This window comes from Apis cerana, linkage group LG3 (assembly GCF_029169275.1).
Source record: "Apis cerana isolate GH-2021 linkage group LG3, AcerK_1.0, whole genome shotgun sequence".
Lineage (NCBI taxonomy): Eukaryota > Metazoa > Arthropoda > Insecta > Hymenoptera > Apidae > Apis > Apis cerana.
The window spans coordinates 12,111,134-12,136,681 of NC_083854.1; the positions used below are offsets into that span (position 1 = coordinate 12,111,134).

At 27.4% G+C, this 25,548-nt stretch overlaps 8 protein-coding genes across 10 annotated transcripts; 6 read left to right on the plus strand and 2 right to left on the minus strand.

The window, feature by feature from the left end:
* Positions 1-839: 839 nt before the first annotated feature.
* Positions 840-7,564, plus strand: LOC108001920 (protein obstructor-E). 2 transcript variants are annotated; one of them, XM_017063245.3, is made up of 4 exons: positions 840-1,333; positions 3,145-3,546; positions 4,273-4,486; positions 7,209-7,564. In XM_017063245.3, exons 1-4 carry the CDS (start codon positions 1,294-1,296, stop codon positions 7,270-7,272), a joined length of 720 nt encoding a protein of 239 aa, XP_016918734.1. In that variant the 5' UTR covers positions 840-1,293; the 3' UTR covers positions 7,273-7,564. The 2 variants fall into 2 exon arrangements, with proteins under 2 accessions (XP_016918734.1, XP_016918733.1); XM_017063244.2 differs by lacking the exon at positions 7,209-7,564 and adding an exon at positions 5,563-6,719.
* Positions 7,565-8,304: 740 nt separating this feature from the next.
* Positions 8,305-13,267, plus strand: LOC108001938 (NADPH:adrenodoxin oxidoreductase, mitochondrial). Its single transcript, XM_017063270.3, has 5 exons — positions 8,305-8,576; positions 11,350-11,488; positions 11,544-11,762; positions 11,861-12,076; positions 12,186-13,267. Exons 2-5 carry the CDS (start codon positions 11,369-11,371, stop codon positions 13,005-13,007), a joined length of 1,377 nt encoding a protein of 458 aa, XP_016918759.1. The 5' UTR covers positions 8,305-8,576; positions 11,350-11,368; the 3' UTR covers positions 13,008-13,267.
* Positions 8,576-11,118, plus strand: LOC108001937 (cap-specific mRNA (nucleoside-2'-O-)-methyltransferase 2). Of its 2 annotated transcripts, XM_017063269.3 has the most exons (4): positions 8,576-9,852; positions 9,937-10,244; positions 10,326-10,878; positions 10,953-11,118. In XM_017063269.3, the coding sequence occupies exons 1-4, from the start codon at positions 8,799-8,801 to the stop codon at positions 11,045-11,047; spliced, it is 2,010 nt and encodes a 669-aa protein (XP_016918758.2). In that variant the 5' UTR covers positions 8,576-8,798; the 3' UTR covers positions 11,048-11,118. The 2 variants fall into 2 exon arrangements, with proteins under 2 accessions (XP_016918758.2, XP_016918757.2); XM_017063268.3 differs by having other exon boundaries at positions 8,576-10,244.
* Positions 13,268-13,359: 92 nt separating the features above from the next.
* On the plus strand, positions 13,360-15,595 carry LOC108001917 (tRNA-splicing endonuclease subunit Sen2). Its single transcript, XM_017063240.3, has 4 exons — positions 13,360-14,086; positions 14,160-14,997; positions 15,089-15,249; positions 15,389-15,595. The coding sequence occupies exons 1-4, from the start codon at positions 13,916-13,918 to the stop codon at positions 15,548-15,550; spliced, it is 1,332 nt and encodes a 443-aa protein (XP_016918729.1). The 5' UTR covers positions 13,360-13,915; the 3' UTR covers positions 15,551-15,595.
* Positions 15,596-15,598: 3 nt separating this feature from the next.
* LOC108001919 (COX assembly mitochondrial protein homolog) lies at positions 15,599-16,558 on the minus strand. The gene is made up of 3 exons (XM_017063242.3): positions 16,417-16,558; positions 16,010-16,111; positions 15,599-15,950 (listed from the first exon to the last, which is right to left on the minus strand). The coding sequence occupies exons 1-3, from the start codon at positions 16,475-16,477 to the stop codon at positions 15,739-15,741; spliced, it is 375 nt and encodes a 124-aa protein (XP_016918731.1). The 5' UTR covers positions 16,478-16,558; the 3' UTR covers positions 15,599-15,738.
* Positions 16,559-16,829: 271 nt separating this feature from the next.
* LOC108001918 (26S proteasome non-ATPase regulatory subunit 14) lies at positions 16,830-18,587 on the plus strand. Its single transcript, XM_017063241.3, has 5 exons — positions 16,830-16,953; positions 17,304-17,453; positions 17,554-17,817; positions 17,890-18,156; positions 18,367-18,587. The coding sequence occupies exons 1-5, from the start codon at positions 16,861-16,863 to the stop codon at positions 18,526-18,528; spliced, it is 936 nt and encodes a 311-aa protein (XP_016918730.1). The 5' UTR covers positions 16,830-16,860; the 3' UTR covers positions 18,529-18,587.
* Positions 18,588-18,674: 87 nt separating this feature from the next.
* On the minus strand, positions 18,675-22,019 carry LOC108001916 (H/ACA ribonucleoprotein complex subunit 4). Its single transcript, XM_017063239.3, has 8 exons — positions 21,884-22,019; positions 21,401-21,525; positions 20,978-21,310; positions 20,489-20,899; positions 20,265-20,385; positions 19,881-20,119; positions 19,577-19,804; positions 18,675-19,502 (listed from the first exon to the last, which is right to left on the minus strand). Exons 1-8 carry the CDS (start codon positions 22,002-22,004, stop codon positions 19,419-19,421), a joined length of 1,662 nt encoding a protein of 553 aa, XP_016918728.1. The 5' UTR covers positions 22,005-22,019; the 3' UTR covers positions 18,675-19,418.
* Positions 22,020-22,406: 387 nt separating this feature from the next.
* LOC108001926 (cell division control protein 45 homolog) lies at positions 22,407-25,394 on the plus strand. Its single transcript, XM_017063255.3, has 9 exons — positions 22,407-22,611; positions 22,808-22,960; positions 23,038-23,247; positions 23,354-23,521; positions 23,598-23,833; positions 23,950-24,286; positions 24,384-24,778; positions 24,863-24,939; positions 25,035-25,394. The coding sequence occupies exons 1-9, from the start codon at positions 22,561-22,563 to the stop codon at positions 25,097-25,099; spliced, it is 1,692 nt and encodes a 563-aa protein (XP_016918744.1). The 5' UTR covers positions 22,407-22,560; the 3' UTR covers positions 25,100-25,394.
* The last annotated feature ends 154 nt before the right edge of the window (positions 25,395-25,548 follow it).

The window sequence follows — 25,548 nt, forward strand, 5'->3', positions numbered from 1 at the left end:
AATGGTTAATTTGGAAATATCTCGTTCAAATTATCTTAATAATCGATCCTTAAGTTTTATCGGTAAAGCAACGATCAATTGAATAACCACTTCGGATTAACTATAATATCGGAATGTCGAAGACCAGGGTGGCAGATACGAGAGTCTGGGTGAGTCACGTTGCTCGTGCACGACCTTCGCCCCCTTCCAGCCTTCCCCGTTATTTTATACCCGCCATTATTATTATTATAATCACGTTACGATCGGTCGGTATTCCGCATACGCGTACGATCGCACCAGACGCCGATTGTGTACGAAAACGGTACGCACCTGTCCACCAGTTCGACGAATTTCGATGATTGGACGAGATAATAACAACGATGGAAGCTTACAAGAAAAGTATCTATCTTAGAAACAATAGGGTTATTTCAATACGTTGAAATGTTACAACAATTATCGGCGATCGGTATATAAATATCCTTTCATCCGCGAGAAAGAAAACGTCCAAAAACATTCTAAAATCTTTTATCTAAGCAGCCAAATACGAACCTAGTTTCTTTATTCGATAATCGAGCAGAAAGAAACGAGCAAAATCGAGAATACGAGGATCAGGTCGAAACTGGTCCTTGTTGAATCGAATCGAGATTCGAAGAATAGAAGGACAAGAGGCAGAAAGAGGAAAGAGGAAGCAGGATTTTAACGAAGAAATTAAAACGAAGAGTGGAATAAAAAAAAAAAGGGAATCATTTTAGCATTTGAGACAGTCCAACTGTTCGATGGAAGTGGGTGCGGGTAAAAGAAGTGGGGGAGAAAGAACGTGGCAGACGTTTATTACCGGGCCACTGTTAGGTCTTCGGATGGCATTTTCAGCGAGAAGAATAAAGAGAGAAAGGAAAGGAGATCTGCGAGACGACGAGAAAGAGAGAGAGAGAAAGAGTGAAAGAGAGAGAAACGTAGAGAGCGAGGTATATATCATAGAAGTGTATATACTCTTCTCGAAGCGACGAAGGAGAAGAGAAGGAGGGTTCTCTATAAGGAGGTGGAAGAGGAACAACACGTGACCAATCACTTATATAAAGGTGGAGAACGACAGGGCGCAAACACAGAGTTCTTTCTCTGCTCTCGGTGGACACTGTGCGCTTGCAAAAGTGATAACAATTTTTTTTCTCCTTTCTCCTCCCCCCCTCACCCTTCCTTCGACAAATAATCGACGAATTTTTACGCGTGACGAGGAAAGGATCGTGTGGTAAAAAGAAAATACCAAATCGACGTACCACGCGGGATATACAATAACACACGCACGCAATCGTAACAATGAGGACGTACTACGTGATAGCCGCCATTCTGATCGCCGGTACGTACCCGTATCATGAAATAAACAATCACGAGGAAACAAAAGGGTGGAAAGAATAGGGAGAATAAGGGGGGAAAGGAAGTAATTATCGAGCCTATTTATCACGTGGAGGAAGAAAGTTGGGGGAGGAAAGTGTGAAGCTCGAGAACCGTTGCGATCGGAAGTGGAGGAAACAAGTGCGTGACATATGCGTGTGGAAAGAGAGTGCCCTCCTCCTTTGTCGCCGATTCTCAGCGATGGAATTATTCATTTAACGTAGTCTTCGCTCTTCTATAATCCTTCCAACGCGGTTTCTCTCGATGTAATCCAGATTTCGATTCGATTCGACTCGAATCGAGAAATGTATATTGTACATGTGTTTCGTATCGGAATAGTATCGATACCTTGAAAAGTGACTTGTTCCAACTCTCGTACGACTGGAGTGCTATATTCGCGATATGTATCGTATAATATCCGCGGCATTCGAAGGAAAGCAGGTCAACTTACGATGCGTTCAATGATCGGGAAAAGAGCTATTTATATTTGTAATCTCATAAGCAACGAAATATTTAAACTTCTTCGTTCGATTCCCTTCCATCCATCTTTTCAAGTCTCGCGTGAAATTCGAGCAATTCCTCGCCTACAAATCGAGTATGGAACACACGCGTGCTTGGAAGTGATCGATCTATCGAAAAACCAACTATCGATTTTTTCGAAACGAATATAGTATATTATGTTTCCTCCATTCTTTTTTCCCTCCCCTTCCCTCGCTGAAACGGGATAACCTTGGCCCAGATCTTGACCCTTCCTTTTTCATTTACCGACCAGTTCACATCCAAAATCCTCTTTCTCTCTCTCTCTTTCTCTCTATTCAAAAATCCACGATTACGATTAAATTAAACAATAATCGGATAATCGAAATTCGGAAGCAAGCTCGTCGGATCAGAGACGCGATTTTTGATCGGTCTCTTGAAAAAAATGAAAGTGAACTCGGAACGCGCACAAACATCGGCGAGAAGCTCGTAGGCGCGAAATTACAGAGAGGATGAAAGGCGTGTGTGCGTGTATGAGAGAATGAGAGAGAGGAGAGCGGAGTGAACGGGATGCTGGGAGGGCCCAGTCACGAGGTGGTGGTGTTGCGGCTGGGTCTGGCTCTAGGCCCGAAGTGAAAGCGCCTGGCGAAAGTCACTTCGTGTCCTTACATAACACGTTTAGGTTATTCAGACGTCATATACCGCGAGAAAAGAATAACGGATTATTAGGCATATGCAATCGTAGCTGGGAAAAAAACTGGTACTCGTGGTGTCAGTTGATCGGTGTCAATAGTGCAACGTTGCTTTGTTCCTCTGGATACTCTGTATATGTTCTTTCGCGAAGAGAGATAAAGAAAGAATTGAAGCGGGAGAGGGAGAAGATGCAACGCAACGGAGGAGGAGGGCGTTGCGGTCGAGGATCGATTTTATCGTTTAATCTTCTCTCGAGAGCAAAAATAACGGTAAAATTGAATTACATTGATCCCCTGCCACAAGATCTAAACCGCGAAACGCACTTTTTCTCCGCTGATTTCGTTTCATTTGTCTTGGAAACAATGATTGGGCGAGTTCCGTTCACGGACACGTATAATTTAGGGTTATTTCGATGGAAAGTTTGTAATTTGGTAACGCGATTCTTCTTTCGAAGAATTACCGACACGAAAGAATTTCCTTAGTTTCACCATTTAAAAACGGCATTCCTTCGAGTTACTTTCGATACGAACCAGATTACTTCGTTCGTGGTCGTATTTTTATGTAACTAAAAGTATTCTCTTTTGTTTACCTTTTCTTTTTCCACAGGCGCAACCGCCCAGGAATCGTTCAAATGCCCGGACGACTTCGGTTTCTATCCCCATCACATATCCTGTGACAAATATTGGAAATGTGACAACAATGTGGCGGAGTTGAAGACTTGCGGCAATGGGCTCGCATTCGACGCGAGCGATAGCAAGTTCCTCACCGAGAATTGCGATTATCTGCACAACGTGGATTGCGGGGACAGGACGCAGCTCGAGCCGGCGATCAGCACGCCGCATTGTCCGCGTCTATACGGTATTTTCCCGGACGAAAAGAAATGCGACGTATTCTGGAACTGCTGGAACGGAGAGGCATCCAAGTATCAGTGCAGTCCTGGGCTCGCTTACGACCGTGAGGCGCGAGTCTGTATGTGGGCCGATCAAGTACCTGAATGCAAAAACGAGGGTACGTTATTGTATTTTGCAATGTGTAATGTAACGTAAATTTTACTTATTTGAAGGTTATGAGATGAAAACGAGATGTAGTCTTTTCTTTTTTTTTTAAAAATTCGAAAAGATTCGAACCGATTCGGATAAAAAGAAAGACACGCGTTTTTGACTATGACACGATTCAGTCGAAAGTTATTAATTTTTTTCTTGTTTGTTTATTTATTAACACAGAACCGGTAATTTTATTACTAGTTTTACTCAATGGCCAGGTAAGTTTCATATATAAATAAATTTTATCGGTAATTGTATTTGATAACAACTCTCGCGTCTTTCATCAAAAACATTTATGTTATGACTTTCGTGAAATTATATAGCATCCGACGAACATAATTAAAAGAAATAATTAACCATATCTTTCTTTTTTTTTTTTTTCATTCCTTTTATATTCTGTAAAATTAACGCAATAAAAACGTATCTCTTCGAAGATAGAGATAACACCATTTAATATATCAAAGAACACTATACAACGCACGAAAAATCTATTAAGCCTCTCCTTGAATATCATTCATTCACCGCGTGGCTTCGATCAACGATACGTGACGATCCGTTCCCACGCACATCCTGCATACATTTCCTCGATTCGAACGTCGTAACTTCGTCTCAACTTTCTCGTCTCTCTGATCGCGAACTATTACGAATCTCATCACAGTTCTACATATGCATATTTATCACCATTGTGCAGAAGTCGCGGGAGGTTTTACGTGTCCAGCCGCCGGCGAAGTGAGCGGGGCATCCGGCAGCTTCAGCAGACACGCCCATCCCGACGATTGCAGAAAATATTACATATGTCTGGAAGGTATCGCGAGAGAGTACGGGTGCCCTATCGGCACTGTGTTCAAGATCGGTGATGCCGATGGCAGCGGTGCCTGTGAAGATCCTGAGGATGTTCCTGGATGGTGAGTCGAACCTCTATCTCTCTTCTTTATCGAAAATTTTCTGAATTGTGGTGTTTTTTTTTTTATATTTGTAATATTTCTAATTCGAAGATTAGAAATTATTTTTTGGTTAAAAAAAAATATCCTAAAAAATCTCATTTCGAAGAGAGAGTAGAATTTGAGTAGATTGAGGAAGCTTTGTGACTGTGTATTACGTAAAAGATAAATTCTGGACAAACCGGAATATCCTCGATTATGGTATAGTAGTAATAAGATTCGTAAAATCTGAAAGTTCGAAAGATATTTTACGAGTGATGTAATTAAACGGATATTTGGTATATACCTTGCTCTCATAATGCGTAGAAATAGGTTTTATGTAACAGCCACCCAAATGTTGGTAACATAATATTTACATAATGTTTCTTGAGGACAGAAATAACGTGAAAGTCAATAAAATAATTTCTCTGTGTTAATTAATTTTATTTGTGCTATCTTCTTTTTCTCTTCGCTCGTTCCAATCGCATATTTTCTCTCAAGCAATGGTATAACAATTAATCATAAATTAATCGTTAATTAACAACAAAATTATCTAACATATGTAATTAATTAATATTCACAGTTTAAAGGTATTATTTTACGGAAGATTATGTTATCATGGAATGTTACAAATACTCAAATTTCACTAAAAAAAAGACAAAAAATTAACTTCTTCAAAAATGCTATGAAGCATCAAAGATATTGTATGCAATATCGTCTCAAATCATGATCGTTATTTTGTTTTCATTAAAAAATTTCATGTGAGTGAAGAACTCTTCGACGAATTTTAATTTACTAACCTTCTCCTTGATGTTCCGAAGAGGTTAACTTTCACACTCGTGCATAAATTTCGAGACAAATTATATATTGCAATGTATTCCCAAAGCACTGACACACTGAAACGAATCCGTGATCACCTTTTCTCACGTAAACGTGATTAATTGTAATAGAAAAAAAAGAGAGAGAGAAAAAAAAAAAGAACACAAGGCTGCACGCGAAAACAGGTGGCACATCACGCATGATCCTAACCTCCGGATTTTTCCCGGTGTTCTGGTTCACAGTGAGGATTACTACGGTGACTTGGATCTAAAGAGCATCAGGAAGAGCGAGCTGCTTGCCGGAATTCAGAATTCAGGCGAGACCAGGAAGCCTCCTCAAGGCAAACCAAGGCCCCCATCGGCACCTGCGAGGCCCAACGCATCCCTTCAAGAATAATTTCTCTCATCTTCCTTTCCTTCTTCCTCTTCCTCTTCACTTTCTTTCCCTTTTCTTTTTCCTCCTCATTTCTCACTCTTGTGTACATCTCTTTCTTACATATTTTTCTCTTGTGCAAGCACACACATACGCGCGCGCATAAGCCACAAATACATATAATTGTGATGCTCGGTCACGTTCTTCGTGCGTCCATCCGAGCTTTTCTGAAACAAATACAATCGAATAGTTTGCTATTATTTACCATTATTTTGTACGTGGCTTGGCTCGAATACGAGAAGAATATCGTGATAGAGTCTCGTGACCGAAGAGTAATACGTCACAGAATTCCTTCACCAGTGTCGAGGTTATTTCGTTCATGCGGCTCGATGTGCCGCAACACGCGGGAAGAAATAACGTCCGTGAAATTTTAATTCTTTAAGCTGTGCATCGAATTAATTCGAATTAATCGATTTTATAAAAATCGAATGAAGTAAAATTTATATATCTTTTGTCTATATATACAGCTTTTACATGTGAAGGAGTAATCTCGAACACTCGTCAAAATTAACATCGAATATTGAAATTCGAATCGATAATCGAAATTCGATCCCCAATCGTATCGTCTCGTCGATAACTTTTTTCATCCTTCCTCCCTTCTCTTGTCATTGTTTACTTTTATCCATTTCTCTTTATTTTCCCCTTCCGTGTACGCAATCTTGTTATCTATCGTAAGACGTACAGTTTTAAAAGCTCGTTGATCGGTATCGTTTTTAGGTTAGAATTACGTCCATTGAATATTTATACTTTTGAAAAAAAAAAAAGAGAGAGAGATTTAAAGGAATGATTCGATGGACGGTGAGATGTTCTTTCTTCTTTTCAATTTGTTTCGATTCGAGTTTGTCCCTCACACTTTCTTGGCTTCAGGTCAAGCATGCTTGCGTAAGCTAGACTCGTCCGTCGATATATTTTTAAGTAATGTGAAAAATTCGTACAATAAAAGAAACAAAAATTCGTGAAAAAAAAAGTCTATGTGCTTTTCCTATCGATCCATCTTATCCTTTAATCCATCTTATCCTTTGATCCAGATATATTTGTGTATTTGCTTGTTTCGTTATGGAAATTTGTTTTTGCGATTTCTAACTCTGCATGCTCGTTTTTATCGAAAATGTAATAATGTTTTAAAAGTAAACACAATCATTGTCATTCAATGCACTATTTATAACGTGAAGATGAAAGCTTGAATTGAGAAAATGATTTAGAAACAAGTAATGAGAATACGTATCGAAATTTACGCGTAATGACAGATTTTTCTTATTCCTTTATCATATTACATTTTATTATTAAGCATATATTTTATATGTTATATGTATTAAAATTTTCGGTATTTAATTTAAATTATATGTTAATTATTAACATATTGATTACGATGATGTCTTGTTACTGTTTCATCTCTTTACTGAGTTATCGATTTTTTAAAAAATAAATCTCTTATTATAAATAATAAATTTTATAGCGAAGACTACTATGGAGACGTGGATCTAAAGGCTTTACGAAAATTGGGATACAAAAAAAAATGACGAAGAGGACAAATACGCAAAGTTCAATAATTCTGATCGACACTAGGATCGGAAGATTTTGAAATTCGTCACTTTATTAATTTCCTGCATCTTCCATCGAATCAAAATAAAGAAAACTCGTATATTTCATTTCAAATCATTCGCAGTATTATTCATATCTCTTGTCACATATCATGATAGATAATTGTAATATAGGTTATGATGTATATAAATAAATTACTATTATAAAACGATAAAAAAATATTGTATATGTAATACCTTGGTCAAAATATAAAATATAAATTCAATGCAATTTTTGTCCTATACTTTGGAAATACTAGAACCTGCGTGTCATTTTGAACAATTCGATTTAGGATAAGAATATAATGATTAAAAAATTAAAGCTAAATATAAAATTAAAAATAAAAAGAATAGAATATTCTATTATATAATATTCTGTATAATATTTTTTTAATAAATATTCTATATAATATAGATATCTTATAGATATCTTATAGATATATATATTGCAATTCAATATACATTCAATATACAACATAAAGAATGTGACTGAACTTTTTACATAAAAGATTAAGATACATTACAGTTTAAAAAAGAAATAATGAGTATTCAATAGATACCTTATTTGTGTTCACGTGTTAAATATAAACAAAGAGAATAGGTAATAACAAAAAAATAGAGATAAATAAAAATTATTAAAATTAATGCTATCTTCAGAATGCCGCAAATAAAATATATGAAAAAAGAAAATAACAGACAGAAAATAATGAGAAAAGAATAGAAATAAAGTAAGAATTGATGTTCAGTGCCATCTCTTGAATATTAAATATAACTCTTTAAAGACAAGATAAGATCGTAGATAAGAATTAAAAATCAATACCATCTCTTGAATACATTTAGAAATAATTCTTTAAAAAAGATGTTTTTAGCATTCGAGAAATGATGCTTATGGTCAATTCTTTCTCTATTTCTATCTTTCTCTCGCAATTTTCTAACCTTTGTTTATGACTTGCATTTGCGACATTTTGGAGATGGCGCTGATTTCAATATTTTTACCTTATTACTGTCCTTCTCCTACTACATGCTTATAAATCGTATAATTTTATTTATCAATAAATCAAATCTATACGTGTATGATTATTTCAAATATCGATTAAGTTATATTGTAAAAAAAAAATAGTGCTTATATTATACGAATTTTAGAATGTATATTCATAGTTTTTACGAAATAAAATAATATAATTTTTTGTCAATTTTTATTAACTTAAAACAAAATATTATATTTATTATCATATTATAAAAAGGTGAGAAATTATCTGTCAAAAATAAGAAGTCAGCCAAGACAATTATATAAAAGAATTTTAATCTTTAAATGTTAAAAAAATTATTTTTTTAAAAAATTAAATATATTTATATATTGTTTCATTCTTATTTTACACTTTAAATTAATTCTTTATGTAAAAAGAATTATACTGATTATGTGATTATATGCGGATAAGTGTAATAATTAAATTATTGATTAAACAATGGAAACAGAGGAATATGATTTTAAAAAACAACAATTATTACATACAAATAATGATTGTATGCATAAAAATCAAACTCAAAATGAATATATAAATAATTTATTTAATAAACGTTTTACAATTGTAAATAATGAATGTTATACAATGCCTGAACCAACAACAATGTTTAAAGATTGTTTATGGACAGTCGATGAATTACAATTAATAAAAAATGAATTGAATGCCATAAAGAATTGTTTAAATAATTATGATCCTGATAAATGGCAATTACATACAAGAATAAGAAACAGTGCAAAAGATGTTATGACTCGATTGAAAACTTATATTCAACCAGAACTTTTAACTCAAGCATGGTGTAAATTTTATGAAATAGTATCATCGTTTCCTTTAATACCAATGAATTATATTCGTAATAATAATAAATGTTTTAAATCTGTTCATTTATGTGAAGCACCTGGAGCTTTCATCACATCTTTAAATCATTGGTTAAAAACAAATGTTCCTAATATTAAATGGGATTGGTTTGCTATGACTTTAAATCCATATTATGAAGGTAATCCGGCATCTATAATGGTTGATGATGACAGATTCATTAGACACACATTAAATCATTGGTGTTTTGGAGAAGATAATACCGGAAATCTTATGAATTTAAAAAATTTGAACGAACTTATAAAAGTAACACAGCCACATTGTAATATATTCTTGATTACTGCAGATGGTAGTATAGACTGTACAGATGTTCCAGCGGAACAAGAAAGTGTTTTAATACATTTACATTTTTGTGAAACCATAACTGCATTACAATTGTTAGCTACAGGAGGAAGTTTTTTATTAAAAATTTTTACTATTTTTGAATGTAATACAATATGTTTGATATATTTATTATCTTGTTGTTTTAGTAATGTGAGTGTTATAAAACCAGCAACAAGTAAAGAAGGAAATTCAGAAACATATGTTGTATGTACAAACTTTAAAGGACCAACATTTATCTCACCTTATTTAGAAAAATTAAAAGAGCATTATGAATATGGTCCTAAACAAGCAATTTTTAGTAAGCATGATATTCCATATGCATTTATGGAAAAAATTATACAATGCAGTGAATTTTTTAAATCTCATCAATGTCTTGTTATAGTAAACAATATTGTTACATTTAACTCTGATGAATCTAAAATGTTACAAGATATAAAACAAATTCAATGTATGGTTGCTGATAAATATGTTAAAGATTACAATATAAAAAAATTAGAAACAGGAGAAATTGTAGGAAACATAATTATATTAGGAAGAACCATTAATACAAATCAATATAAAAGATCATTACAAGGATCATATAATGAACGTTGTGAAAAACAACAATTAGCACCTTTAGATAGGATAGAAAGTTTTTGTAATGATTTTAATAAAATTGAGATTCATGTATCATCTGATGAAGTTATAAAAGTAAGCTATTTTTTAAATTTCTTTTTTATTATATAAAATAAAATTTTTCTACAATATAAATTAAATTTTCATCTTTTATAGTATAAATTCTCTGAATTCCCAGAAGATTTGCAAATTCGTTCAGGAAAAGTGTTTCACAAAATATATAATTCCAAATTTTGTAATAAAAATGCTTTGAAGATATTAAATGGTATTGATGATATTCTTAATAAAATAAATTTGAAAATACAATTTCCTTCGATAGAGAGTATAGAAAATTTAAAAGCTAAAATTCTCTGTAAACCAAAACATGAAATTTTAATTTTTCGATATACAGATATTTATGATGGTCATGAAATAATCACAGAAATTTATGATACATTACAAAAACTCGAAATTGGAACAACATTAGTTTTAATTGGTTATTCATTGTTTACTCACCTTAATATTGAACTTCTTTATCTTATAAGCTGTGCTTTTAATTTATTAAAAATTACAATATGTAATCATGTAGGATTGAAAATCACATTACATCATTATAATTACAATCCTAAAATATTAAGATTCTTAAATGAAATTAAAGCTGCTTCTTTTGAAGCTCAAAAACAAGAGAAAGCTATTTTGGAAATAATTTCTCCATCATTATTTTATAAAGGTAAAAAGAATTATATATTAGTATATTTAATTATAATTTTTCAATATTATATTTGACATTATTTCCTTTTTTAGGGTGTTATTTATGTTATTCAGCAGACCTTAATCATTGGGTCATAAAAACATATATTCATTATGTATTAAATATAATGAAACAAAGTATAAATTAAAAAATGATCCAAAATAAACCAAAGTTGTACCAAATTTTTGATATAATAAAATATAAATGCATATTTGTCAATGGTGTGTGCTTTTTTTCCATATTCATAATGCATTTATAAATATTTATAAATATAAAATATATAATAAAATTAGATATAAATTTCAATTTTATTATTTATAAATTTATTACATAGAAAAAAAAAAATCAAATTCAAAATGAAAATTCTTGGCTGCCTTCTTTAAAAGAATGTTATAATCTTAATATATTCGTGAAATATATATGATTTTAATTTACAATATATTTTTTTAGATTAATACAAATTTCTATTATGAAATTTAATAAAATGTACAAATATGTTCGTTTATTTTCAACTGAACATATCGTACCAAGAGTGTGTATTATTGGTGCGGGACCAGCAGGATTTTATACCGCGCAACAATTATTAAAAGTAAATGTAGTATAAATTATACAAAGTAATAAATTATAACAAAATAATTTTACAGACAATTAATAATGTAAGAGTGGATTTATTGGAAAAATTACCAGTGCCATATGGTTTAGTACGTTTTGGTGTAGCTCCAGATCATCCAGAAGTGAAGAATGTTATTCATACATTTGAAAAAACTGCATCTAATCCACGTTTTCGGTTTATAGGGAATGTTAATATAGGAAAAGATATTACCATAAAAGAATTACAAGAAATTTATCATGTAGTTGTATTAGTATGTATAATAAATTTATTCAATCATATTTTTCTTTACTTTATAATATATTTTACTAATATATAATAATTTTATATTTAATATTAATAAATATTTAGGCATATGGTGCAGAAGAAGATAAAACATTAAATATACCTGGAGAAAATTTAAATAATGTAATATCAGGAAAACGATTTGTTGGTTGGTATAATGGAGTACCTGCAGATAGTAATTTGAATATTAATTTAGATGTAGAAGAAGCCGTTATATTAGGACAAGGTAATGTTGCTATAGATATTGCAAGAATTTTATTAACACCAATTGATAAGTTAAAGGTATGTTCTAAATTAAATTTTTAAAAAAAATTTAATATATTTAAATATAGTATAATTAAAAGTATATTATGCAATATATTTTTAATTTATTTATAACTTTATTTTTTAGAATACTGATATAACATCACATTCTTTAGAAAAATTGTCAAAGAGTAAAGTACGTAAAGTATCATTAATAGGAAGAAGGGGACCATTACAAGCAGCATTTACAATTGCTGAATTACGAGAAATATTAAAATTAAGTAATTGTGAGACTTATTGGCGTAAAGATGATTTTATAAATGTAAAACAAGTAGTTAATACTTTAACAAGACCACGAAAAAGATTAACTGAACTTATGCTAGAATATTTAGAAAAAATACCTTTAGATACAAGAACAAAAGAATTATATATATTATTTTTAAGAAGTCCTGTGAAATTGTTAGGTTCTAGCAACATAAATGGAGTTAAATTGTCAATAAATAAACTTGAAGGTAATGATATATCTTCACAACTTGCTATACCTACTGGATTATTTGAAGAAATTGAATGTGGCCTAGCATTTCGCAGTATTGGTTATAAATCTATTCCAATAGATGTATCAATACCATTTGATAAAAAGATTGGTCGCATTAAAAATATAGCTGGAAAAGTCCAAGAAAATCTTTATGCTGCAGGTTGGGTTGCAACAGGTCCAATAGGAGTTATATTATCAACAATGACGAATGCATTTCAAGTTGGTACATTAATAAATAGAGAATTATCAATTACAGAAAACAAGTCAGGTTTTGCAGGTTTGTCGAAAATACTTGATCATAAAGGAGTACCTACAGTATCATATAATGATTGGAAAAAAATTGATAAAGTTGAATGTGAAAGAGGAAAAATATTAGGAAAACCAAGAGAAAAAATAATTGATATTAATGAAATGCTAAAAATTGCATTAAAATGATATAAGTATAAAAAATAAATAAATACTAAACTTTTTTTATTTTTCAATAATTCATCATATATGATTATTAATAAAATAATTTTAAATTATAAAAAATTTATATCTAATTTAATATTCTTCAATATAAGTATCTATTTAAAATCTAATAAGTATCTAATTCATTTTAATTATAAGCAATATTATAATTACTATATATTTATATTATAAATATATTTTTGACAAAAATATTTAAAATAAATAAATTTTTATTTTAAATAAAATCTTATTTTTTCAAATTTATGAATTAGAAAATTTAATTTATTAATTAATTATTTTATTACTAATTAATACGTACAATTATGTCTTTAAGTATTAAAAATTGTATAATATACTATAATTATTTATTAAAATTTTATCTTTTTTATTCAATTTTATAAATTATAGTTTTATAAGATTTCTAATACAAAATTTAAAAAATGAAATATTCTTATAAAATGAAAAAAAACGAAAAATTTCTAAATCTAGTCACTTTAACCTCTCGATGTTAGTTATACACGTTGATCTCTGTCGGTTTTTGTATTTTTGTATCTCTAGTTTTATAAACAGTATAAAAGATTTTATATTATATTAAACATAAAAACAAATTAATTATACCATGCTGTATTTGTTTAAAAATATTAATTATTTAAAAATAAAAAATTATTGTATTTAAAAATATCTATTTATGTCAATTACTTATTAGGATATTAAATAATATATATATATATATATATAATATCTGTGTTTATAATAATAATTATTTATATTATTTTTTTTTTTCATAAAAAAATAAGTTAACGAGTTTTAAATAAATTTTAAAAAATTTGATACAAATTTTAAACTATATACTATGATTAATTAAGTTTAATATTATTAAATATAAATATAAAATGAATTTACGAGAACCAAAGAAAAAACGTCGTGTAAAATTAAAAGAACAATTACCATTTCCACTTATATTATCAGGTGATAAAAATGAATGGACAACATATACTGCTCATCTTACAGATTTAGGATCATGTATAATAGATCCAAAAGAAATTGTTGCAGTACATTCTATGGTAATTATGATTTAAATATTTATGTGTATAATTAAAATTTTCAGTTCATTTATATTTAAACATATTCATTTAGGGTTTTTTTGGAAAAGGATCTTTATCACGTGGTTTTCCTTCATTTGGTAAAACACGATATGGAGCACCTCCAGTTGTAAGAAATAGACAATGGCTTCGTAGACAAGAATGGTTAAAACAATTTAATGAACTTAGCATAGAAGCTAATAGTAAAAATATAAATTTAGAAGAAAACAAATGTGAATTTTCTCATTCTAAAAACATCAGTCAAGATGATGATGAATTTTTAGATAGTCCAACAAAAGAAAGTACACCAGATATAATTGAAATAGATACAAATTCTGCTTCTTTAGATGAAAAATATAAAAAAAATCAACAAACTAATAAAACTAATAAAAAGATAGAAAAAAATCATATAAATTTAAATTCCATAAAAAGAGATGATACATTAATTATTAAAGAAAATAAACAATACACTGATAATAATAAAAAAAAATCTATTGAAAATGAAGAAAAAGAATATTCTACAGATTTTAATATAAAAGAAGATGATTTATATTTTACTGATAATACAGATATTGAAAACAAGTTACTTGTCTTACCAGATAGTGATACAGAAACTGAAAATTACTTAAAAGAAATAAAACCTAAAATTGAATCTGAAAGTTTTCCAATTCAAGAAACACTTCATCTTACATTTGAGGAAACATTTTTTCTTTTGTATGGTTTAGGTTGTTTGAATTTAATAGATTTTGATGGTAATTTGTTAGATATTGATAGTGCTTGGCATTTTTTCTGTAAAACTGATAAAAATTTTATTCCAAAATACGTTGTATATCATTATTTTCGAAGCAAAGGATGGGTAGTAAAACCTGGTCTTAAATATGGTGGAGATTTTTGTTAGTATTATTTTCTTTTTTCTTATTAGTAATAATAAAATTTGAATAATTTTTTAAATAAATGTCAAATCTTTTTTTTTTAATATTTTAGTATTATATAAACAAGGACCACCATTTTATCATGCATCTTACATTGTAATAATAGATATTTTAGATGGTGATGCATTAGTCACAGATCAAAATAAATGTATGCGCAAACTAACATGGAATAGTTTATTAGGATTAGAAAGATTATCAGAAACTGCTGCCAAGGTAATTCATAATTTACTAAATAATTTATTAAATAATTTCTTTATTATAAAATATATATATCTTTATTAATACAAAATAATATTTTTTTTATATATAAAATATTTTGAATTGTAAATTAAAAAAAAATATATTTATATAGGAAATTTTATTTGCACAAGTTTTATGGCCATCTTCAGTTTTACATACATCTAATTTAAATGTGGATACACTTTCTGAATTTTCTGTAAGAGAGTTATTATGGAGAAGATGGAATCCTAAACATAATAAAGATGTAGAAGAGGAAGATGATGATTCATGTTAATTTAGTATTTATCATAATTGTAAATAAATATATATAAGTTCAAAATTCTTTTTTTTTTATATAATTATAACATTTTAATAGCATTTTAATAGCTTCATTTCATTTACAATAAACAATTACAATTATAATTATACTAAATAAAAAATAACAATACTAATATATATTTAATATATTATTCATCATATAATTTAATTTGAAGATCCAAATCTTCCTAATTTTGATTTTTTAGGAATACCAGTTCTTCTATACTCACTTCTTTCTGCTAAATATTCTTCTGTACATTCTTCTTTGAATTTTGGATCATTATACCATTTTGATAAACAGTTTATTAATGCTTTATTTTCTTTCTTACATTTAAATGGCATAAGATAACTAGCATTTTTACAACATACATTGAACTCTATAAATAAAATATTTAAATATTGATCGTTAAAATGTATGTAATAATAAAAGAATTACCATGAACTTCTTGCACGCATTCTTGTTTTGCTCTATCTCGCATTTTTTGTGGTATGAGAACGTCTTTCTCTACTTTTCTTAAATGTTTATCTTCTGGATCTCCTAATATTTATATAAATATTTATATTATATATATTATATATATTATATATCTATCAATATCAACTTTTTGTATCTTTCTATATATGATATTTTCTTTCTGAATTAAGTAACTTATAAAAATTATTTTATTTAATTATTTAATTTAATTAATTAATATAATTTAATTTTTATAAAAATTTTTTTATAAAATTTATATTTTGATAAAAATAGAAAGATGAAATAACCTTATTTATATATGCGATAAATTAAAAGTTATATATATATTTTTTTTATTATAAATTATTAATGCAAAATTTTAAATTTACCTAAATTATGCGGTCCACCTCCATATTTTGGACGATTTGAATTTTTAACTTCTTTCATCATTATTAAACTGCGAAAACGCTACTAAAAATTCTGTAATTGCTAGTCGCTACAACAGGCTGCGCTCATGAGTGTGCAGATTTGAGAGTTGTCAATGCATTAGCTTACAAAAGATATGTTTGTTTAATGCTACGGATGACTGATAAATCGTAGTATTTACAATCAGTGATATAATTAATAGGTAAGTAAATAAATATAATATTTTATATGATTTAAAAAAATATAATTTTTTCTGAATATATCATTAACAAAGTTAACCTCATTAATAATTGAACTAAACATAAATATGAATAATTAAGTAATTATTACATTTTATATTTTGATTTCTGAATTAATTATTATACAATATTTTTAGAATTATTAAAAGAAATAAAAAATAAATAGTGATGGATCGATTATTGAGATTAGGAGGTGCTATGCCAGGTCTTAGTCAAGGACCTCCACCTTCAGATGCTCCAGTTGTTGACACTGCAGAGCAGGTATGATCTATTTAATCGTAATTTTCTATTTATTTATCTCAAATAAATTGTCATATTATTTTATTCTATATTTATCTTACATTTTATATTTTTAAAAAAATAGTTACAATTTATAAAATTTTTAAATCTAATATAATCTATTTTTTATAATTTGTTTTTTTTATCATACTTTCTTTTTATAGTTTACATTTTTTAATAGTTACCAAATATATATATTATATAAAATGCTATAAATGCTATTTATATATCAATATCAAACCAATAAATCATTGATAATAAAAATGTTAAATTAAATAGATTCACATTAATATAAGTTACTATATAATTTATTAACAAAGTACTTTTATTAGGTATATATATCGTCATTAGCTCTTTTAAAAATGCTTAAACATGGACGTGCTGGTGTACCTATGGAAGTAATGGGTTTAATGCTTGGTGAATTTGTTGATGATTATACTGTACGTGTAATTGATGTATTTGCTATGCCTCAAACAGGAACGGTAAAAATTAAAATTTTATTTTCCTTTTTTTTTATTTGTTAAAATAATTATTTAATATATGTTTCTATTATTCAATTTAATAATATCATATTTTTTTCAGGGAGTCAGTGTAGAAGCAGTTGATCCAGTATTTCAAGCAAAAATGTTAGATATGCTTAAGCAAACTGGTCGGCCAGAAATGGTAGTAGGATGGTATCATTCTCATCCAGGATTTGGTTGTTGGCTCTCTGGTGTAGATATTAATACACAACAATCATTTGAAGCTCTTAGTGAAAGAGCAGTGGCTGTTGTTATTGATCCTATACAATCAGTAAAAGGAAAAGTTGTTATTGATGCATTTAGATTAATTACTCCTAATACCATGGTATGTAACAAATTAAAATAAAAATTTTCTTTTAATGTATACACATTTATTAATACTTATATAAAATTATAGGTTTTAGGACAAGAACCTCGTCAAACTACATCCAATTTAGGTCATTTACAAAAGCCATCTGTTCAAGCATTAATCCATGGTTTAAATCGTCATTATTATAGCATTAGTATCAACTATCGTAAAAATGAATTAGAACAAAAAATGCTATTAAATTTACATAAAAAAACATGGATGGATGGTCTTACGCTTGCTGAATATTCAGAACATAGCAAACTTAATGAAAATATTGTATCTGAAATGCTTGAACTTGCCAAAAATTATAACAAGGTATGATATTAAAATAATATATATATAATGAATATAATATTATATACATATATATAATATTAATATTATTTTATATAATATATAATATATATATTATATATATATTATATTATATAATATATTAATATTATTTTATATATATTAATATCATATATATTTTAATGCAAAGTTTTTTATTAAACATATTAACTTGAGAATTCATATTTGTAGGCATTAGAAGACGAAGAAAAAATGACACCTGAACAATTAGCTATAAAGAATGTAGGTAAACAAGATCCAAAACGGCATTTAGAAGAAAAAGTGGATACACTTATGTCTACCAACATTGTTCAATGTCTGGGAGCTATGCTTGATTCAGTTGTATTCAAATAACTATTTCTTAAAATACTATTTGCAATATATTAAAAAAAAATATACATCTTTTTAAAATATACGTGTTTATAATTTACACTCAAAAAGTATAACATATAAAAATTTTTGTACTACTTATTTTTATATTAAAAATGCAAATAATGGACAAGTAGATTTTCACATTTTTATTCAAAATGTATTTATGAATATATGACAGCCACATTTTCAGACATAATATATAATTTATTATTATACATAAAACATATATATATATATGTATATACATATGTATATATATGTTTTAAAATATATGAATGCCTGAAAAAAAAATAAAACAATAGATGACAATATTTTTCATGATACAAAAATGTTAACCCTGTGCAGTACTGCATAGTATTAAATGCATAATTTAAAAAATACTATTACAATAAAAGAATCCTAATGAAAATTTATTATACTATAACAGTACTTTGCAAATGGGATTCATTATTTATATACATTTATTGATACTAAATATTGTATCAATATATTTTCATTTGTAAAATTTATAATACTCGGCTAATAATTCTTATTCAATTACTAATAAAAGATACTATAGCATTATTGAATTTTTTAATATAATTTAAATGACCACTATAAATATAACTGATTTGAATTACGATTTGTACAAGTTTACAGAACATATAAAATATTTTTTCTTCAATTTTATATAATGTTCCATAATATATGTATATTGCGGAATATGGATATTTTTTTACAGCTTTCAAAGATTGCAGAATATGTATACATTTTTAAAGAATTATCTTTGAATAAGAGATTGCATTTACTTTCATAAAGTAGTGTAGCATTTTTCTTATTCTTAAAAAATTGAAATAGTTATATTTTAATAATTATATATTTGAGAAATTATTTCAACTTGCAAGTGGTTCTTCTTGATGTTGATCTTTATCTTTCTTCTTTTTCTTTTTCTTTTTTTCTTCTTTTATCGGCGATTCCTATTAATTATAATAATAAAATATTTTATTTTTTATAAATATTAAATATGAAAATTAAATACAAATTATTTTACCTCAGTTGCAACTTCCACTGCCATAGATTCATCAGCTTCAGATTCTGTCCTTTCTTTTTTCTTCTTTTTTTTCTTTTCTTTTTTATCTTTCTTCTTCTCTTTTGGTGATGTTAATTCTGATTCGTCAATTTTTTCTTCTTTTATTGAAACTTCTGTTGTAGATTGTGAAACTAATTCTTCCCATTTTCGTTTCTTAGATACAGGATCAGTAACTCCATTTTCTTCAGTCTAATTAATATATAAAACTTAAGTAAATTAATTTTAATAACTAAACATACAAAAAAATGGAAAAGAAACAAAATACCTTAATTGCAGATGTGGAATAATCTGTATAATTTGCCAACCAATCAGCAGGTGTATTTTCATTTGGTTTTCCATATTTATCTAGTTTTCCTTCAATTATCATACGTTTTTTTATGGAAGCTTTGGGTCCCAAACCCCATTTTCTTGGATATGCATCTCTTTCCATTATTACTCTTTTAATTTTAGCAGCTACACCATGATCACAAGTTGTCATTGTAGGAGATGTCATAAGAGCTATAGCTATAACAAAAAAAAAAATTGCAAATAGAATCTTAAAATATTTATTTAAAAGTGAAAATTAAATGATTAAAAATAATAAAAAATTCTATTGCTAATTAAATTAGGATTATAAATAATGTATAATTTTTTTTACATTAATACTTACCAAGTGCTATAGCTTCACCTTTTGTAGTTACTATTACAATTTCTTGATTCAATTCAATACCATCATCATACATTAAAATTCCTGGTAACATAATTTTAGCTCCATAACAAATAGCATTTACCTATATTAATATATAATATAATTATATAATATTAATAATTATAAAGAAATATATTTTTTCTTGATAAAAAATATATTTATGTAGATAATATATTAATACATACTGCACTATCTTTTACAATAATTCTTTTATGATTTATCAAAAGTGCTTCTAATGGTTTAATTACTCTTCTCAAATAAGATTCATCTCCATGGTTTTCATATAACCATTGAGCATCAAGTATATCATGCATAGTAACCATTCCATCATTTTCAGATTGAACACCTGAACGATTTCTACGTAATTCTTGCATTTGACAACCAGTGCCTAAGAAGAGGCCGAGATGAACACAAATAGTTCTAATATATGAACCAGCCTCACAACTAACTCTAAACACTCCCATATTACGTTCTTCATCATAGTCAAGGAACCAACTGTCATAAACTGTTCTCACACGAAGCTGACGCTTCACTGCAGAGATAAGTGGTGGCCGTTGAAAGAGTGCACCACGTAATTTTTCTAATGCTTGACTTACCTATATTAATTTTTTATTAATATTAATTTCTTAATGATAACAAATACAACATTTTAATTTTAACATAGATATATTTACCTTTTGTAAACTTTCTGGAGCAGAATGTAATTTAAAAACTGCAATATATTCTTTTCCAGCAGATTGTTGTGATTTAGCTAATCTTGTTGCTCTATCAATGCATACTATTAAGCATCCAGATACTTTAGGATCTAAAGTACCAGAATGACCAGTTTTTTCTACTTTCAAAATTCTTTTTATCCATGCAACAACTTCATGTGATGAGGGATTACATGGTTTGTCTAGATTAATACAACCAGATTTTATATATTCAGATAAAGTACGATGTAAAGGTGTTGATCCACTAGTTAAAGGTGTAAAATGTTTTGTACGAGTAAGCATTTTGTCAAAATTCTAAAAAAAATATATAATTATATTAAATTTTATCTATATAAAAAAATTAATTAAATTATAAAATAGACTAATATATTTTATATCACATACTTTAAATAAAAGAGGCCAATCCTTATATTCAAGTTTTACAATTTCATCTGAAGGTTCAAGTTGACATTTCATTGTTACTTGAATCTCTCCAAGAGATTTCTTTTTGCTTTTTTTTTTACTTTTATCTAAATAATAAAAATATAAATTAACCTATGAAATTATGTTTATTACAAGTATCAACAAATCAAGATTATTCTAAGCATAATAATTACACGCATAAATGCTAAAATAATTTTATATAAAATAAATATATACAATATGTTTATTATATCGCAATTAGAACAAAATTTCTAATAGAATTTTTATTAGATATCAAGACACGTGTTTATACCGCTAAATTTTTAATTGATATTTATAACAGAAGTTAAATATGTTTTCTCATTTTTGTATATAAATTAAGAACGCTGATTTAAATTAAGAAATACAATATAATAGATAATACATTAAATAATATAATATACGAATAAAATTAATAACAATTACCGCTTTCTGCCATTTTGAAATAAGTAGAAACTACACGTGTACTTCTGATCCAAGGCGACACCAAACACGCGGGAGCCACTGCATTTAGCGTCCAGTGTACACTATATTTACTTCGTATCATTGGTAATATATAGTTTAGATGTGCTACAATACATAAAATTAGAATAGGATTAAAAAGAATATTTTATGATTTATTAAAATATTTAATTTTAAATAAAAAAGAAAAAAGAAAGAGAGAGAATAGAAATAAATTTGATACTAATAATATATAGAATAATAAAAATAAAAAATTGTTGATTATCATAAAATACTTCATTCATATCTATATGTAATATTTTCTATGTTATGTCCAGTTATATTTAAATTTAATTATATATTTTCAATTCTTAAAAAAATATCTTTTATATTATATAAAAATATAAAATATAAATATTCTACATTATATCTTATAATTTTGCACATTATGTAAAGAATCTGAATAAATTTAAATATTTTATATAATTGCTATGAATTTATAGTGATGCTATACTAATGTTTTATATTCTGTATAACAAGCATCCACTTTTGAATTGAAAGTTAGTTTACGCGGTAAACTGGGGGTGGGTGAAACCGGTGAAATATAATAAGGACCGAGCAGTGAATATAAAAAATATTCTCATGCCAAAAATCACTGCATCATGTTTGTCGACAACTTAGAAAGAGGATTTTATCGTTTAATAAAAAGTGACGTAAGTTATTCTGTTTTAAAAATTTATTATTTTATTGTTGTTTAGGTTAAGTAATTTTTTCTAAAATTATAAATACATTTTTAAATTATTCTACAATTTATTTAACTTATTTTTTTTGGATACATTATTATATAATTTATCTTATTTTCAATTGTTTTATATAATTGAAAATATTAATATAAATTCTTTATTATAGAGATGCCTACTATTGGTTAATTTTGATGTTGATGCTATTTGTGCCTGTAGAATTTTACAACAATTACTTAAAAATGATAATATGATATATACACTTGTACCTGTTCAAGGTATTCAAGATATGGTTCATGCTTTTGAAGAAAATTGTGAAGATGTAATAAAAATTTAAGAAACACATAAGTACATATATTTCCTCATATTAAACTTTATTAATATTTAATATTTATTTAGATAAAAAATGTTATTTTTATAAATTGTGGAGGTACATTAGACTTGGTGGATTTATTACAACCTGTAGAATCTGTGATATTTTACATTCTTGATAGCCATAGGCCTTATGATTTATGTAATGTATATTCAGAAGATCAAGTACGCATACTTGGTAAAATTGATGAAGATGATGAAATTCCAGAATATAATGATATTTTCAAAGATGATTCAGTAATTAATTTATTTTAATTTTTTATTACATATTATTATTTTAATTGGATATTGAATAATATATAAATAATAAACATATTGGAAAAATTTTTTTTGCAATTTTTAGTCTGATGAAAGTGAAACAAATGAAGAATTAGACAATGATGAATCTCAAAGAAAAAGACGAAGATTAAATGAAGAAGATATTATTAAAAGAGCTGGACGAAGAGAGTGGTCTGAGAAAAGAGCAACTATTTTATTTAATTACACACAATATAGTTACTATGGCAAATCAGTATGGATTATTAAAATATATGAATATAAAATTTTTATAGAATATAAGAATTAAAATATATTTTATATTTCTATAGAGTGCAATGCTTATGTATGAAATGGCATGGAGTATGTCAAAAGATAATCTAGATATGATTTGGTGGGCTATAGTTGGTTGTACAGAACGAACTATTCTTGATAAGATAGAATCAAGATTAAGTATACTCGAAGAAGGTTTTCTTCAAGCCCATGTATCTAGATTATCTCATAAACAAGGAACTGAAGACGATAAACCACAGCAGCAAAGTGCAGTAAAAATTACCTATGATAAAGAGTATCCTTTAGAATTAAATTTTTGTAAAATTTATAGTATATAATGTAATATAAAATTGATATAATATAATATAATATGATATAATATAAAATTTATTTCTTTACATAGAAATGTAGTCTCTTACTTGTATTATATCGACATTGGACTGTAGAAGCTAGTTTAAGACATACAGTACCAACTGCAGTATCATTACGACTTTGGTCTCTTAGAGGAGAACAACGGTTAAAAGAATTATTGGCAGAAATGGGCTTACCTCTAGCACAATCAAAACAACGATTTTCTGCAATGGATCTTGCACTTAGACAAGAATTAAGACAAATGGTTGAAAAATTAGCAGGAAAATATAAACTAGATACTGTAATTGGGACAAGTTTTACTCTTCAATATGGTTATAAATTTAAATATTGTGCTTCAGATATAGTTTATGCTATGCTTGCTTTAATGGAATCCTCTGTAAGTTTTTAGTATTTACATATTTATGTTAGTTCTTATTTCTTTAATGACTTTTAAAATAACATGTTAGTATATTAACTTTTTTTTAATGTTTCAGTCAAAAGAAAAGTTACCACAACGCTGTTTTTTAGATGCGTCGGATTGTTTATCTCGTACAAAAAAAGATATTTTAGAAAACGGCGTAGAAAAAGCAAAGCTTATGCTTATTAGTATTTTTAAGACTGCACAGGCAATTTTACAAATGAAGCAAATTAAAAGCGCTGGTTCATTTCTTTACATAATTATTTCAGACGGAACTGCTGACAGTCTTGTATTTGCGCATCCATATCCGTTGATGATGTTGGCTCAGTTTACCTTAAAGGCTTATGTAGATTCTTCGAAAAATAGACGGGCATCAGAATGGCCACTTGTAGCTTCTTCAATATATAATGCAGAAGAGCGTCTCTGTTTTATGGTTGGTATACCTCCAGTGTGTGAAGATCAACCAAGAAGGTAATTATAAGTAATTAATTTAAATTCATTATCAAAATATTTTAAAAGAATGTTAAATTATTTTATGATACTTTATAATTATAGTTTATTTGGAAGAGCTTTTGAACAAGCAGCTAAAAATACAAATTGTTATATAGAAGCAGATTATTTTGATACAACAAGTATGTTATGTTTTTTTTTAATTTTTTATTTTTAAAATGTAGTTTTAGTAGTAATTTTTAAAAAGTTTTTTAAATATTAATATTTTATGTTTCAGTAATAAGACTGAAAATTGAAGAAAGACCAAAATTTTTGGATGCTCTGGCAGCACTTCTAGCTTAAAATTTTAATGATTTATTTGACATATGAAAATTTTTTGAAAATCTTTTGAAAAAAGAATTTTCTTATTATTTATTTTTTAGAAAAATAGTACAAAATAATGATAATGAAATCTTTTTAAAAAATACGACGATGGGATCAATTAAACATGTTTTATTTTTTATGACATTTTTTGTGACATATTGTAACTAATGAATATAAATTAGTAATATTTGTTTTATAACTAGTGACAAATTTAGCTTTAATCATATTGTAGATACGTGTACAAAACAAAATTAATGCTATATATATTGTGAAATTTTCATTTATTATTATTCCATTTTCACGAAATAATTGATTAAAAAAATATTTTCAGTTAAATAAATAATAATCAAAATCCAGGGTAAAACGTAAGAAATAAAATAACATAAATTTGTAATATAAATGATATATAATAGGTATAATTTTTTATA